A 15866-nucleotide genomic window follows, 5' to 3' on the forward strand; every position below is an offset into this window, starting at 1 on the left:
CGCGCGTCCCACGTGGGGTCTCGCGGCGCCTCGCTCCGGGTTTCGCGAGATCCGGACGCGCCTCTCTGTCGACATGGCAGCCGCCAGCGGAGTCCTTCCTCAGGTCCCCGAGCCCCGGCCCGCCGTCTTCAGAACCTTCTCCAAACCCCGCCCGGCCCACGCGAGGCGGGTGAGTTCTGATCCGGTTTTCTGGATGCGTTCGCTCCCGGGGGGAGGCGGGGGGGGAGGTGGGGCCTCGGTGCGCAGGGAAGCTGCCGTCGAGGCCTTCTCCGTTGGGACTCGAATTAATTCCGCGGAGTTGAGGTGGGGAAAAGTCAGACATCGGGCAGCTCCCGGAGGAGTCGCTGAGCCGCGCGTGTCTTAAGAGCCGACCACGGCCCGCAAAGACGTGCTCGGAGCGGGAGCGGGAGCGGGAGCGCAAGCGCAGCGGGCGGAGGCGGGCGGAGCTGGCTGGGGGCCGCTTGTTAGCTGAAGGCGGGGATGCGAGTCTTGTTACCCGAAGTTAGAAACGGACTGTCGGGGCGTTGAGTCCCTTAGCAGCCCCATCTTCTAATCTTCTCTCAGCCACTCTTATGGGTCAGTTTGTTTCGGGAATGAGGACTGGAGGCTAGAAATTTCTTTGAAGAATGTTCGAAACCGAGGTATACATCGACGCGCCATGAAGGGGTGGAAGGGCGGGGAAGAAAAATACAACTCATCAATGTAATATCTTCGTTAGAGAGACAAAGATGCCTGAAATTTAGCCCAAACCAGAGCAGAAAATTGGTTTTTAGGATGGCTGACTTAGTTCCTAGCTAAGAGGAGGACTGTGGGACGGAAAATCTGTTGAAAAATCGTGTTGCCTTAAATAACCAGGAAGGATACAGTTTGCTGCCAAGGAAAGTGCGCGTATGTGTGTGTTTTCTCGAAAAAGCATCATTTAACGCCATTGAAAAATTATTTGTCAAAGTTCGGTTCAGTTCCTTTCAACTAGTGTAGTGCCGCTGAAGTTCCTTGAATTTACATCAGTTCATAGCAACTGTCTGGGTTATTGTCTAGACTTTTTTCGTGGTAATCAAGTTTAGGGTTTAGAGGCTTGTGAGTAAAAACTTTTCGGCTGGGCCACGTTGTGGCTTCATCTATTCTGAAGGGGGAGGGAAGTACAAAAGAGCCAGTTGGGCACAGGGGCTTTGGAATAGGACAGACCTGGGATTAGATGCCAGCGTTGCAACATGCGGCTCTGTGACCTTGAAGAAATTACTTCACCTCCCTGATCCTCACTTTTCCTATCTATAATATGGGAACAGTAATTTCGACTTCGTATAAGGTTATAAATCATATTGACTCCATTTTGGGTGATAGAATTGCTCCATCAGGTCACTAAGGTGCTTATACCAAGTACATGCAAGACATAGAAAATACTTGCTAAAAGTTCATTGAGTGGGTTGAATAAGTAAACGTAATTTATCTGGTTTTATGATTGCTTGAACCACTGTATCAAAAGGATATTGTTAAACAGCTATCTGTCTGTGTTGGCCTTGTCTGCATATTTGTTGTGTTTTGAATGAGAATTCTGTGTATGCTGACCAAATTTGCCTGAACTTGGCATGAGTAGCTAATTTAACTGTACTTGGAAAGACCTTGACAGCTTAAATTATGCTCTAACACTACATGGAATGTTTTTCCTTAAAAAAAAGAAAAAAAATATATACAGATTTATTGTAGGGAATTTGGAAAGTAGATTTTTTTTTTTTTTTTTTAAAGCCCACAATTGCCACACTCAGAGATAACTCTGGGTAACATTGTGATGTATGTCCTTCTAGAAAAGAAGCAGAGCAAACTAGGGATCAAACTGCACATGATGTTTTCTAACCAAACAGGATACAGTTTCTAAATGGTATTGCAGCATTACTCTTAGAAACTAGGCTGTGGAATTAATGCTTGGGCAAAGCCTTGATCCCTCAGTGATGCGGGTTCAGGTCACCCCCCATCGCCACCTCAGTGTTGTTACCTTAAGATGGGGCAATACCAGTACTGTATGGCCCAGTGACATCACTCATGTAAGTACTTAGCGTACTGGCTGGTGCATAGTAACTACTTAATATGCTTATTAATATCAAAGACTGTTAGGCGTGGATGGGCCCTTATTAGGCAGGTGGGGGAGCGGACACAAGGACTTGCATATTTTTAAAGAGATCCAGGTATATCTTTTCTCCTCTGTGCTCAGCTGCCACCCCATGAAGCATTTCTGTATCTTTGCCTCCCTCCCCCTCGCCGTGGGCCACGGTAGTCTTCTTGTTTTGTGCCCTTAGAACGCTTTGTCCACATCTGTTCCGTAGTACAAATACAGGTTTGGTTTGCAGTCTTACACTTTTGTCTCGTCCACTTGTCTCTGACTTATTCACGGGCTTGTCAGATCTTTGTACCTTTAGAACCAAGCTACTTGGCAGTTACTAAGTGGTCAGTTTTTTGTAATGAATATGTTGTGGATGCTGGGGGCAAGGGGACTGACAAGTAGAACAGTGTCCAGAGTACAGAAAAGGATCATTCCGTGACGTGTTGTTCATTCAGCCACAAGTATTTATTGAGCACTTACTTTGTGCCAAACACGGTCCTGTGCAGGGGATGCAGTGCTATCCAGCACAGGCTTGTCCATTTATAACAATCTAATGGGAAAGACAGACATCACACAGCGAATGACATCCTGTATTTACTGTTGCACTGAGTGCTACAAAGGAGAAGCATGCCAGGAGAGCCAAGGAGTTTGATAGGTGGAGGCAGGAAGTCTGGAAAGGCTCCTCTGAGGATGTAGCAGGTGAGCCTGGATTTGAGGAATGAGTACAAGAGGGTGGGTTGGGGACTTGGGTTTGGGAGTAGCATGTGCAAAGGCCCTGAGGAGAGAAGGAGTTCGGGACATCCTCAGAATTTAAGGAAGACCAGGATGGCAGAGAGTAAAGCTGAGGCTGGTGAGCTGGACAAAGGCAGATTCTTCATAGCTCAGGTCACACATTCTGGATTTTAGCCTGAGCGCAGTGGAAAGCCCGCCTGATACTGTGTTTAACTCGAAACACTTAGAAAGACGTTGACATGGAAATAAAGAATGACCAGGGTGATAGGGGGTCTAAAGTTTGTGTCGCGTTTGGAATATTTGGTGCAAAGAAGGAGAAAAAAAATGGAATTCTATGGTGAACAGGAGTGTTGTGTATAAGAGTTGGTGCCAAGAACAAACTGCAGACGAGGACTTGGATCTTCCAGGAAACAGATTTTGCCTGAATGTCAGAAAGAACTTCCTGACCCCTGGAATTTGGTTGGGAACAGAATGGGCTGCCTCGTGGGGTGGAGAACACTAGGAGGAGGTGCAGGCAGGAGCTGCAGGGCTGCCTGGCAGGGCTCCTGCAATGGGAGGTCCACGCATGCGCAGCGGGAGAGGCCTTTAGGCCTTTTTGTGCTTCAGGAGCCTGTGATTCTATAAACCAAGCAAGATCTGCACATTTCATCCCATCTTGCAAATGAGACCTAATTCTTGACTTCATTTCTTTTTCAGTCTGAATATTAAGGATTTTGTAAAAATAAATTTGTGACATTTGTAAAATGAAGCAGATTATCAATACTAAATGTTAATACCAATGCTAAATATTAATACCAAATATTTGAAGTTATATATATTGAATTAGCTACCCTTAGGGTTGCCAGGAACAGAGAACTGTTGTTAATGCTGGGTTAGTCAGAAGCTGACAGTCACAGTTAAAGCACACAGAAGTCCTGATCTCAAGCCAGGAGGAAGATGGCATGTTCCAAGAGAAACCAGAACTCCAGAATAGTGAGCCCCAGCTACTCAGGGGATGTTTGTATATTCATGTGTAATGTAAATTGGACGAGAAGGTCAAGGAAAATAGAGGAATTGGATATTCTTCTCCTAGGGGAAGTTTGGACGTCATGCATTTAACAACATTCATGTTGTGGAAATAAGAAGCAACAGGCAAGAAAATATCTCATGTTGTTTCCCATAATCGGTGATCAGATGGGGAATGGAAAGGCGAGAAGTGTTGGAAATAATTGCAATGGAGGTGATGGATGGAGCAGAATTCTCATTTGGAATGGAAGCTGGGAGGAGGAATCGTCTCCAAACCCCCTGAATCTGGGGGAGCAGCATGAGGGCAGAGAATGACAGCCATCCAAGCGCTCAGGCTAGGCGGTAATGAAGGTTTCCGCTTCCTGGGCACGTGCAGTAAGCGATGGGCTTTGTTGGTAGAGAGGCAAGATTCATCGCTCCCCTTCCCCGTGCTTGCCGTATAAATGGATTCCTAGGGATTTGGATCAACTTAGCTGCACATTTCACTAGGTGGGTCCTCCCTTCCCTGCAAACAGACTCCAGTTGTTAACATTCAGCCTGAAAAATGTCTCTCTCGGTGGTCTTGGTGGAAGTAGAGGTTAAGATGATTGGTAAGGTCTGGTAGATGTATCAGCTGAGATTTGTGGGCTTTTTTTTAAAAAAGGGCCGAATTAAAGAATCTGATTGCATACCCTAAACTTGCTTGACATATGGGGAGTAATGATCTCTGCAGGGAGAGATGCAATTCTGTGGGCAGTCAGGCTTCACTCTGAGGTCTGTCTTCATGGACTGACGCATCTCTTGTCGCTCTTTCCTTTTGGGAACAACGCAGCAAGCAGCAGCCACCAAAAGAAAATGCCAGGCATCCAGCGAGGCTCCCCCAGCGAAACGGAGGAGCAAAGCCTCTTTTCTCCCGGCCAAGAAAACTGCCGCGAAAGAAACTCGCAGGACCCTGAAGGGGAAGGCACAGAGGACGTTTTCTCCCAAGAAGCCCTCAGCCGGCGCGAGGGACGGAGACCAGGAGCAGAAGCCGGGCGCCAAGACTTCATCGCTGTTCAAAAACAACCCTGAGATCCCGGAACTCCCCAGGTATGGCCAGGGGCTGACGCCCTGCGGGAACGAAAGGGATTAAGTGTCTTCTGCCCTTTTCTTTGTCTCTTGGAACTGATGGCCTGCATCTTATTCGTTATTTGCAGACCTGTAGTAGAGCAGGTGCAAGAGAAGGTGTTCACTTCAGATGCTTTTCAAGCCCTGGATCTCCACCCACATCTCGTAAGTATCCCTCCTTGTTTTCTGGGTGTCTCGATTTTGAGGGTCTGTTTGTTCATTCAGAATGTCTGTGAAGTGACAGTTCTAGGAAGAAAAAAAAAATCAAAGAAGGGTTATATCTGCTCCAGGTACCCAGCTAAACTGAGATTGATAAGACGCTTTTCCAGGACAGTTCACGTGAGCTTAGGAATCTGTTCACTGTCCTCACCCCTACCCCAGCCCAGCCCCCTTTTTTGTTTTTTGCTCACCTAACTCACGTTAGGGCTGGGACTCCACTTGCTTGACTTGAAGACCACCTCATATTACTGGATAAGTACGCATCAAGACTGTTTTGGGTGGCCAGTGTCACAGTGACCCTAGGAGAGGGGGATGAATTGTTGTCTTGCTATTAAGGGAGTTATAAGAACTGAAGGAAGAAGGGTCTTTTAGAACATGGACACTTAAGAAACCCAGACAGCCATGAGTGAGTGTTCCAGGCGTGTTTACGAGTAAGGCGAGAAAAGTACATCCACTTCTGGGAGGTCCAGCTTTTCTTGGCTCAGACGGTCATGGCTTCACCTGCTGCTGCTTCTGGGCAGGTTACCTTTGCTCGAATTCTCAGCACAGAGTGCAGCAGCTTTCTGCGTCTGGGTACTGTGCGCGCTGGGAGATGGGACCTCTGTGTCTCAGGGGCTGCCCCGCGTGTTGTAGGATGTTTGGCAGGTCCTGTGCTTACCCACTGCCAGGAGCATCCCTGCCCCCCAGTTGTAACAACCAGCAGTTTCTCCAGATGTTGCCACACGTCCTAGGCAAGCTGGCGGGGCAGCAGTGTGCAGAACCACCCCTAGTTGAGAACCATTGGTTTGGAGGAACTTGATTGGATTGTGATGATCAGTTTTTACCCCAGTATTTTCCCCTTCTTTGCATCCTTATTTGCATTAAATGTATTTATACCAAAAAAATTATATAAAGTATTTAATTTATTTTTTGTCATTTCTCTTAGATTTCCACGATAAATACAGTCTTAAAAATGTCTAGTATGACCAGGTAAGAGTTCTGGGTCACTTGATTTTCTCAGGATTTAAGTGGGTATAAGCAAATAAAATCTGAGTTGTCCCTGGAGGACAGCAAACTCATGTCTTGGCTTAGAGAGCAATGCCAGGTTATTAACCCTGAGGGCTTGGTAACCACTCGGCTTCCCCATGCAGTACGTGGGACTGGGTCTCCATCCCTGCCACCCTCAACTCTAAACTCTTAAGAGGTCTCTCGTCCAGAGGTGGTCTGCGTGGGATGCCACTGTGGTCTGTGCTGCCTGAAAATAATTTGTCTAAAATACAAAATTTATCTTGTCATTTCTTAGTAGTAAGAAGTAGAGTCAGCTACAAGATAGGAGTAAATACTTGGTTGGATGTAATGGGATGCTGAAAAAAGATTTTAAATGGTAGTGACAACTCCTGGAAAATGGAAATGGAGTAGTGGGAGGGAGAGGTCTGGAGCAAAAATGACCCCCGCCCCCCACCCCCCCACCGGCCTTGAGTATGTGTGCTCATGCACGTTTTCATGTCGCCCGTCACTTGGAACTGTTAGTAAAAGTATCAAAGAAAAAATGAGCCCCTTTGTTACTGATTTGTTCAGTTTTAGCAATCAAATGTGGTTTCCATATTCTTTGTTTTTTTTCAATTTTCTTGAAATAGAATTCGTTTATAATGTCTTAATTTCTGCTGTTACAGCAGAGTGATTCGATTATATATATGTATATTCTTTTTCATGTTCTTTTCCGTTGTAGTTTATCACAGGACATTAGTTCCCTATACTATGCAGTAAGACCTTGTCATTTTAGTTGTTTGTTTTTGAATACACACCTGGACACACATCTTACCGTGTCTGTGGTAGTCATATTTGGTTTTCTAGAGAATGGGCAGCAATTCCTGGCTGTCTGCGGGGCTCACAAGTCTCCCTTTCTCTATTCTGCTTGAGAATCTTTCCATAACGTCTTATTGCTTCGTATTCCCTGGTTCAGAAGATAATATGATATGCTTTGTAGTGGCTCCAGCTTGTCATCATGCTGGTCACATTTTTCTTTTTAATTAGTGTAGCATACCAGCCAATCTCTGGGCTGCCTCAACTTTTTCAGCCCCCAAAGTTCCAAAAATTTAACTAGGGTTTTGCCCTTCTAACCATCAAGGGTTTCTCAGCCCTTCCCACGACTGTTCAGGTGACCTCCAAGGTGACATAGAGCCTGGGGCAGTTGCATTCTGTGGATCTTGTGTCTCTGCCTGTAAACCTGGGCAGGTAGTAAGTACATCATAGATAAGCATGTGCTCTTTCTTTCGGGCGGCCCAAGCGTTCAGAAGCAGAGCATCCCCGTGTTGCTGGAAGGCAGAGATGCCCTCGTGCGATCCCAGACGGGCTCAGGTCAGTCATCACTTGATTTCTGCCCTTCCTCCACAGTCATGTGGTGAGCTGTCTGTTGATGATGGTGGCTGCTTTGTTTGGTGGGGGGAGGGGAGCCCGTGCTTGCTTCTGATCAGAGCCTTGAAAGGAGGGGGATGATCAATAGGACCACGATCAGGAATGATCAGAAGGGAGTCAGGTTCCATGGTCATTTCTCAGCGCTCTGGCTAGAGCCGTCCATCTTTACTCCAGTGGCAATGAATTTTTTTTTCTGGTGTTAAAGCACTCTTCCCATGAACACGCACTGATCAGATGCCAGTTGTTGTGCTCAATCACGGAACACTGGTTTTGTTCCAAAACAGTCTGGAAGGGCTTTTCTGACCTTTTGTGCCTGTAAGAGCAGGTCAGCTGTCCTTTCCGCCCCCGCTCAGCCACTGTCCAGGTGGGCGGAAGCCCAAGGGTTTTGCCATCCATGGTTTCTCCTTGGTTTCTGGAGGCGGGCTCTGGGCTTCCAACTGGCTCCTGACTCTGAAAGCACCACCGAGGACACTTCTGCCTTCAGAAGCTCCTTTGAGAGGTTGAGGGTGACCCTGGGGAGGGGAGCTTCTCTAGTTCCTAGGAACATTCACTGAGCTGAGCTTCTGTGAGATTTGGGGAGCGTGTCATTGTCTTCTTTGTTAGACGTTAAAGGAGCGAAGCTGCAGGCTTATTAGAAGCACTGCATTCACAGAGCAGAGCTGTGACAGACAGGTGCCTTCCGTTTTCCCCTGAATGTGAGTGCACTTTTCCTATCCCCAGACTTCAGAGCGGTGCCAGTTTCCTTTACTATCTTTGGTTTTCTGACGTCCTCAGGCTCTGGTTTTAATTCCTCTTGTCTTCTTTTAAAAGGTAAAACTCTTGCCTATTGCATCCCTATGGTCCAGTCTCTTCAAGCAATGCAATCCAAAATACAGGTGAGTAGGAAGGCTGTCTTTCTGGGAGTTTCCTGGCGGTCCAATGGTTAGGACTTGGAGTTTCACTGCCAGGGCCCTGGGTTCAGTCCCTAGTTGGAGAACAAATGTCCATTTTTCTGTTATTGTTCATGGTGCATATGAAACCATCAAACTGAACCAAAGCAGTAAAATCTTTTCACTTAGCTTTGTTTTCCTATCTCTGTTGAATTCATTTACTATATAAGCGTGTTGCATCTAAAGATTGTGCCCAGAGTGGGAGATAGAATAAAAAGTAGAACAAATAATAGACAACTGTAACAGTCATTCTAGCAGGTCTACGAGGGAACATTTGTAAGATGCCACCTCTGTGTCAGACATGGTGCTGTATGCTTTGCTCAGGTTATCTTCTTGGCTTGCTAACTGCCCTAATCGCACTGAATTGGAAGGAATTACTGTTACCTCAATTTGACAAAAAAACAAGGAGACTTGAAGTTAAATACCATTCTAAGGCCATGCGGGGAGTGAGCCTGAAGTTGGGCCTCCACCTCCATTCTCTTTGGCTCCAGAGGCCAAGCTCTTCTTACCAGAAAAGGTTAGCATTGTATTAAAAACAGGGATTTGGCATGAATGGTAGAAGGGCAAAGAAGCACCCCGTTAGTGAGTGTGACAGTTGGGCCGCCTTATGTTTCGTATTTTCTTGGACCTCTCTTTAATTGTGAAAGAGGGGCCCACTTAGCACCTGGGCCAGAGGGGCCAGAACTAGGTTCCTTGGCGTGGATCCTGAGGAGGCCGCAGGAGTGCCATGTTCCATGGGCATCAGGATCATCTCAGAACCCAACTTGGAATCTCACGAGTACACCCTGGTTATTCTGAGTTGAGAGGAAACGGTGAGAATAGAAATAGGAAGTGGAGTAGTTCACAGGCAGATGAGAAGAGCTGGTTGGTCACTTTTTTCCTTGGTTTGGGCACGCAGAATTGGATGTGTGTTGAGCCTTCCTGTTATTGCAGTGACAAAATAAATAGTGATAGTGTTGGGTTCCTGTCCACAGTCTAAAACAAAGACCCTGAGTCCAAACTGACACAAATGAATTATTGGCTAAACAGACGGGACAAGGGGAAGCCCTTCCTTACAGTAGAATTCCGGTGAATTCGTATAGGACATCATCATATAGCAAGCAGTGATACTGCTTCAGGCAGGAGTCACCAGAGATGCGAGAGTGAGTGGATTAAAGTGTGATGAAAATGGGATATTTACACACTCAAGTTATCTTTCCAGGAAATAGAGGAAACAGTGGTAGCCTTATAGTGGGGGGCCTGGCTGTCACCACCTCGGCCACGTGGTCACGGGGGACCTCACCAGTGCTGGGTTGTGTTGACCTCACAGGTCTCCTGCTAGGGGTATGAAGGATAAAATTGTACTTCCCTGGTTTTCTTTCATGTATATATTTTTTTCTTTTTAATTTTCCTTTATTTTTGCTGTTTGTTTGTTTTTGGTTGTGCTGGGTCTCCATTGTTACACAGGCTGTTCTCTGGTTGCGGCAGATGGGGCTGCTCTCTAGGTGTAGTGTGAGGCTTCCGTGGTTGCAGCTCCCAGGCTCTGAGCACAGGCTCAGTAGTCGCGGTGTGTGGGCTTAGTTGTTCCGTGGCATGTAGGATCTTCCAGGGTCAGGGACTGAGCCTGTGTCTCCTGCATTGGCAGCTGGATTCTTTACCACTGAGCCACAAAGGAAGTCCTTCTCTGGTTTTCTTGCCAAAAATGCACAATTCTAATTTGATCACAAACATCAAATAAAGCCAAGTCAAAAGACATTCTACACAGCAACTGCCAAGTACTCTTCAAAAGTATTAAGGTCACAGAAGACAAAGATACACTAAACCTCTACCCGAGAGTAAAGGAGATGAAAAAAACACGACAGCTGAGTGCTGTGTGCGGCCCTGAATTGGATCTGAGTCTGGAAAAAGGCGTGTTAGAAAATCAGGTAACAAAATTTGAATAAGGTCTTTGGATTAACTGATAATATTGATTCAGTGTTAATTTCCAGTGTATCAGGTTGGCCCAAATGTTTGTTCAGATTTTTCCATAAGATCTTAACACAATGATTTTGAGAATCAATGTCATATAAGGAAGCTGGGAGGAGGGGATAAGGGAGTTCTTTGAACTATTTGTGTAGTTTTGTGTAAGCCCGAAATTATTTCAGAATGAACATGTTCAAATTTATTTAAACTTTATTTAGATGATTTTAAGTCAATAAAACAAATCCTACACAATCATTCAAGTGACAGAACCTTATGTAGTTATTGGAAGTGATGTTTTCTTCAGTTCCTCTTTGTGAACTTGATAGGCATTCTTGCTGTGTTAACAAAGGGAGGTTACACAGCAGTGTGTATAATGAGAGTCCAGTTTCATAACTGATGGTGGCGGATGTGCACGTACGTATGTGCGTGCACACTCAGATGAGAAAGACACTTTTCAAACTAATACTGGGTTTCTCTGAGGTGGATGAGTGAGAATTCTGTTTCCTGTGGACGACTGGTGTTTCCTTCCACTGGGTACTTCAGAGTGCTGGGATTCATACAAGGGCTTTCACATTGTACCTGGTACAGGTTAGAGAAGAAATATGAATTCTTAGGTCAGTGTGGTAAAGTCTCAGCCCTTTATAGATACTCCAGGAGAACGTCTGTAGACAGTGGAGGGTTTTTTCCTTCTTGGAAAGTTGCAGGGTTTGGGCGTATATCTGAGTTGGCGTGGGTCCCACAGTTCCAGCGCAGCTGACTCATTTCCTGGACCTGTGAACTAAGGACAGCAGAGATGTAATTGTGTTCCTAGAGCGGACAGTGTGGTGGGGCTCTGCTCAGAACCTGGGTCTGAGTGAGACGTTGAGTGCATCATTCCATCCCTGTATGCCCCAGGGGGAGTCACGGGGAGCCTGTGTCCTGCGGTTGCCAGGATTAAGGAAGGTGTTGCACCAGGAGAGTGGAGCCCTGCTTCCCCGATCCTGGCAAACAGTACGTGCCTGCTCAGTGTCCTCGTCGTCAGCAACATGGACTTGTATGAAGGGCAGTGTCCTGAATTGCTTATATTCAGAGCATTAACCAGCCGTGTATGTCATTGCTTTTATTTACTCAAGTATTTTTTAAATATCAATAACAGCTCATTCTATTAAAGATGGAAGTATTCTGTAGAAACGGTTTTCCAAGCCCAAATTTATTTCAAGTAACATTCAATATAGGCCCTTGTGGTTCAATGTAAATGGATCCGGCCTCTTAAAAACCCGTCTGGAGGGAGCATCGAATTCAAGGCACCCAGCAGAGTCGTCAATTACTGTAGTGATGGGACGAGAATGGACCAATTTTCTGTGTTTCCACGCTTTCAGCTCCTTGGGCTCTCTTTTTTTTTTTTAACATCCCATCCATCCTTCCTCACTCCCTTCTGCCTTGCGCGGAACTGATTGTTCTTTCTTCTTCTCTGTGTAGTAACACCTTTTGAAATGTCAGAATCTCTAACGCTGCGGTGTTGATACCGTTGTACTAACATGTTTACTGTTCCCCGCCCGGGCTTCAGTGCCGTCTTGCAAAGATGTTGAGTACAGACACTCCTAGTTTGAATTCCAAATCTTTTTCTCCTTATGGGTAAATATTTCCTATGCAAAACATGAAAACCATCCTTGTAATTTGATTTGCCACTAAATCTGTGCTTAGCTTCTACACTAATGTGTTTTTTTTTTTTTCCCAAGATTTTTTTTTTTTTTATGTGGACCATTTTTTTAAAGCCTTTATTGAATTTGGTGCAGTATTGCTTCTGTTTTCTCTCTTGATTCTTCGGCTGCGAGGCATGTGGGGTCTTAGTTCCCTGACCAGGGATCGAACCCACACCCCCTGCATTGGAAGGTGAAGTCCTAGCCACTGGACCACCAGGGAAGTTCCCTAACAGAGTTTTGGTTCCTCCCATGTCCCAGCACTTTGGAGACGCAGGGCACCACTGGACTGTTTTCAGATTACTTTGTTTTCTTCTATCATTGTTACTGTTATTTATGGATATAATGTATAGAAAGGGAAAGTGAAGTCGCTCAGGCATGTCCGACTCTTTGCGACCCCGTGGACTATAGCCAGCCAGGCTCCTCTGTCCATGGCATTCTCCAGGCAAGAGTACTGGAGTGGGTTGCCATTTCCTTCTCCAGGGGATCTTCCCGACCCAGGGATTGAACCCGGGTCTCCTGCATTGCAGGCAGACGCTTTATCCTCTGAGCCACCAGGGAAGCCCATGGTAAAAAAAATCTCTTGAAGAGTACCAGAGAACATGCAGTGATCAGTGAGTCGTTCTACTGCCCCTTGGCCCAAATGGCACAGCTCTTAGGATAGTGTGGTCCTTAGCAGCAGCTTCTTGTTTATCCTGCCAGGGATATTCTTTGAGTGTAAAGTAAGTCTGAGTATGCATAGTTCCCCCCACTTTGGCTGAAGTTTTTGTTTGTTTGATACAGAAATGGTTGCTTGCTCTGTATGATTTTGCCTTGCTTTTTTTCACTTAATATGTTTTGGGGATGGTTTCTTATCATTACTGTGTTGACCTGCTTTTTTTTTTATGGCCTTCTAGTATTCCACTATATGTTTGTACCATAAATTATTGAGTCATTCCCTCATTGATGGAATTCATGTTGTATTCAACATTTTGCTACAAAGCAATTAAACAACTTCTTTACACACACTTATGAATCTTTTTGAGAAATTCTTATGAATGGAATTTGTATTTTTATTTGGTAGATAATGCCAAAATTGATCTTAAAAGGAGTTATACCAATTTTCATTCCCACCAACAGTGTACAAGAGTTTCTGTGTCCCTATGCCTTTATCAACACTGTCAGCTGTTTTATTTTTGCTCATTGACGGGAAAAATATTGTGTCATAGTTTTAATTTGAATTTCTCATGGGAGTAAAGTTGAGCATCTTTTCACATGTTTAAAAGTCATATTTTGAGTTATTATTTCCATAAATTAACTGTTATGCCCTTCTCCATTTTTCTGTTTGAGTTGATGTGTTTTTTATTTTTATTTTTAGTTGAATTACAAACATTTATAAACTAATAAATGGTCCTTTCTCTTATGTATGGCATATTTTTCCCCATGTTATTTGATTCAATTTTGTTTAGGTATTACTTTTTCATTGTGAAATTTTAAATTTTTTGTGTAATAAAATTCTTCATGTTTGATAGTTTCTGAGTTTTATGTCATCTATAAAAAGGCCAGCTTAACTCCAACTTTATTTTTCTAGCTTAGTTTTAAAAGGGCATTTAAATTGTTCATCTTTTCATTGCTGATATAAATTACCCCTTACTGTATTTCCTGACTTTTTATATGTATTTGATTTAATTCTGGACTGTATTTGCTATTATAATCTCTTATGTGCTAGCATCAATTTTTAAAAAACTACTACAGATTTAAGTTGTTTTAACGCTTGATGTTCAGAAATATCTTGATTATTCCTGCATATTTGTTTTTCCATGTGAACTTTGAAATCAGCTTATCTGGTTATGTATATTATTTATGTATATTATTTTTTATATGCATGTATATGTATATTTGTGACATTTTATATATGCATAAATATGCATGTTCATGACATTTTTATTAGAATTTTATTACATTTATGGATTGATTTAGGGAGATTGGCTTATTAATAATATTGAGTCTTCTTATCCAAGAATCATTTATTTAAATTTTATTTTATGTTCCTCAGAGGTATTTAACATTTTTTTATTGTATTTTTGTGAAGTGTAGTTTTTATGTTGAGTTTTTTTTTTTTTGCTATTCCCAAACATGGTTCCATCTAACTTTCTGCATTGGAAGGTTATTGATTTTTATATATTAATTTTATATTCAGCTAGTTGACGGAGTTGTCTTTCTGTAATAGATTTTCAAGTGATTTCTTAAGCTTTTTTTTTTCATTAGGATAAAATATCATCTGCTAATAATGACAACTTTACCTCCTACTTTCCAGATTCATGCATATTTCTTTGTCTGATGGCATGGGTCAGGACTTCTAGATCATTGTTCCATGATAATGGGCTTCCCTGGAGGCTCAGACTATATAGAATCCCAGGGAGACCTGGGTTCGACCCCTGGGTTGGGAAGATCCCCTGGAGGAGAAAATGGCATCCCACTCCGGTACTCTTGCCTGGAGAATCCCATGGACAGGGGAGCCTGGCGGGCTCCAGTCCACGGGGTCACAGAGAGTCAGACACACTGAGCGACTGAGCCCAGGCACAGTGGACCGTCTTGTCACTTTGTTTAAGAAGACTGCTCCTGATGTTTACAAGTGGCTACCCTTAGTATCTCCAGATTCCTATGACCTGTGTTCATTCAACTCATGGCATTTCTTTCCTTCTGTTCAACAGCGTGGTGATGGCCCCTACGCTCTGATACTAGTGCCAACAAGAGAGGTAAGCAGTCCCACTTTCGGGATGTGTGCTGATAACAAGTTCTTTCAGCAATATCATTGAATAAGGTTCAGGTGTTTTAACTATTTTTCTCCCTACTGCACCAATCACCGCACTCTTTTCCTTTGCCAGGGAACCATCCTCTGGTTCCTGACAAGAAGAAAAATTTGAGTAGTCTTAGAAACCAGAAGTTTTTGGTTTTGGAGAAGTGTGTTTCTATTATCTAAAAACTAATGACATTATAGATTTCTTTTAAGAGGAATTAGAATAATTGCATTTTTGTACATTTTTTTTTCTTTTACAACTTAATTAAAAATTAAAAGCAGTTGACCCTAAAAATGAACCTTTTTTTTTTTTTTTTTTACTTGTTTCTGAAAGTTAAGCTTTTTGATATTTTTCTTCTTTCTTGGTGGAAGTCTCTTCTATCCAGTTTATTTTATTTGCCTGTGGAGGCAATTGCAGATCAGGATGTGTGTTTCCTATATCAAATGCCAATCACTTCCTTGCAGAGAACAGATCTCGGCGACGGAGGTTTCAGCCCAGCCTTTTGTATATCCTGCAGTGCCCTGTCTCAGCTCCATCCAGTGAAGGAGCAGGCATGGAGCTATTTAAATTTTTACAGCAGCAACCTCGCCTCTTCCCTGGGATGCTTCATGAATACTAAACACATGGAAACTGTGTATCTTCCTTGGATAAAGGGATTACGTAGAGGCTTTGTTGATGGTTGTTAATGGCTGTAACCTACGTTTATTTTCTCTTTCTCTGATTTCCACTGGGCTTGTTGGTTTCTATGTTATTTCTGCCCCCCTTAATAAACTTGGGAAATGATCATCTCTGTCTTTAGCTGCTGCTCTGCCCCAACATTAGGAAATAGTCTTGTCACCTCTACAGCAGCGACCCCAAGGCTAGCCTGTTGCGTCACCATACCCCTTCACACATACTACGTTCTCTCTTTCCAGAGGGAGCCAGATTCAGGTCACCTCTGCTTCATTTTCTTCCATCTTTATGCACCATAGATGGTACCTGTCTGCACGGTACTCTGGGAATTTGA

At 44.0% G+C, this 15866-nt stretch overlaps 1 protein-coding gene across 3 annotated transcripts in view; it reads left to right on the plus strand.

Annotated features, from left to right (window-relative positions):
* The first annotated feature begins 46 nt into the window (after positions 1-46).
* DDX31 (DEAD-box helicase 31) overlaps positions 47-15866 on the plus strand; it is a 72826-nt gene continuing 57006 nt past the window's right edge. For all 3 annotated transcript variants that reach the window (XR_009599723.1, XM_027966236.3, XM_027966237.3), the window contains exons 1-7: positions 47-169; positions 4644-4900; positions 5008-5083; positions 6063-6106; positions 7404-7474; positions 8342-8406; positions 14774-14818. Coding sequence is in view for 2 of the 3 variants with exons in the window: in XM_027966236.3 (XP_027822037.1) it covers positions 74-169; positions 4644-4900; positions 5008-5083; positions 6063-6106; positions 7404-7474; positions 8342-8406; positions 14774-14818 (654 nt within the window). In the remaining variant the exon portion in view is untranslated. The remainder of the gene's footprint in view (positions 170-4643; positions 4901-5007; positions 5084-6062; positions 6107-7403; positions 7475-8341; positions 8407-14773; positions 14819-15866) is intronic.

The sequence above is a fragment of the Ovis aries genome, chromosome 3 (genome assembly GCF_016772045.2).
Source record: "Ovis aries strain OAR_USU_Benz2616 breed Rambouillet chromosome 3, ARS-UI_Ramb_v3.0, whole genome shotgun sequence".
Taxonomy (NCBI): domain Eukaryota; kingdom Metazoa; phylum Chordata; class Mammalia; order Artiodactyla; family Bovidae; genus Ovis; species Ovis aries.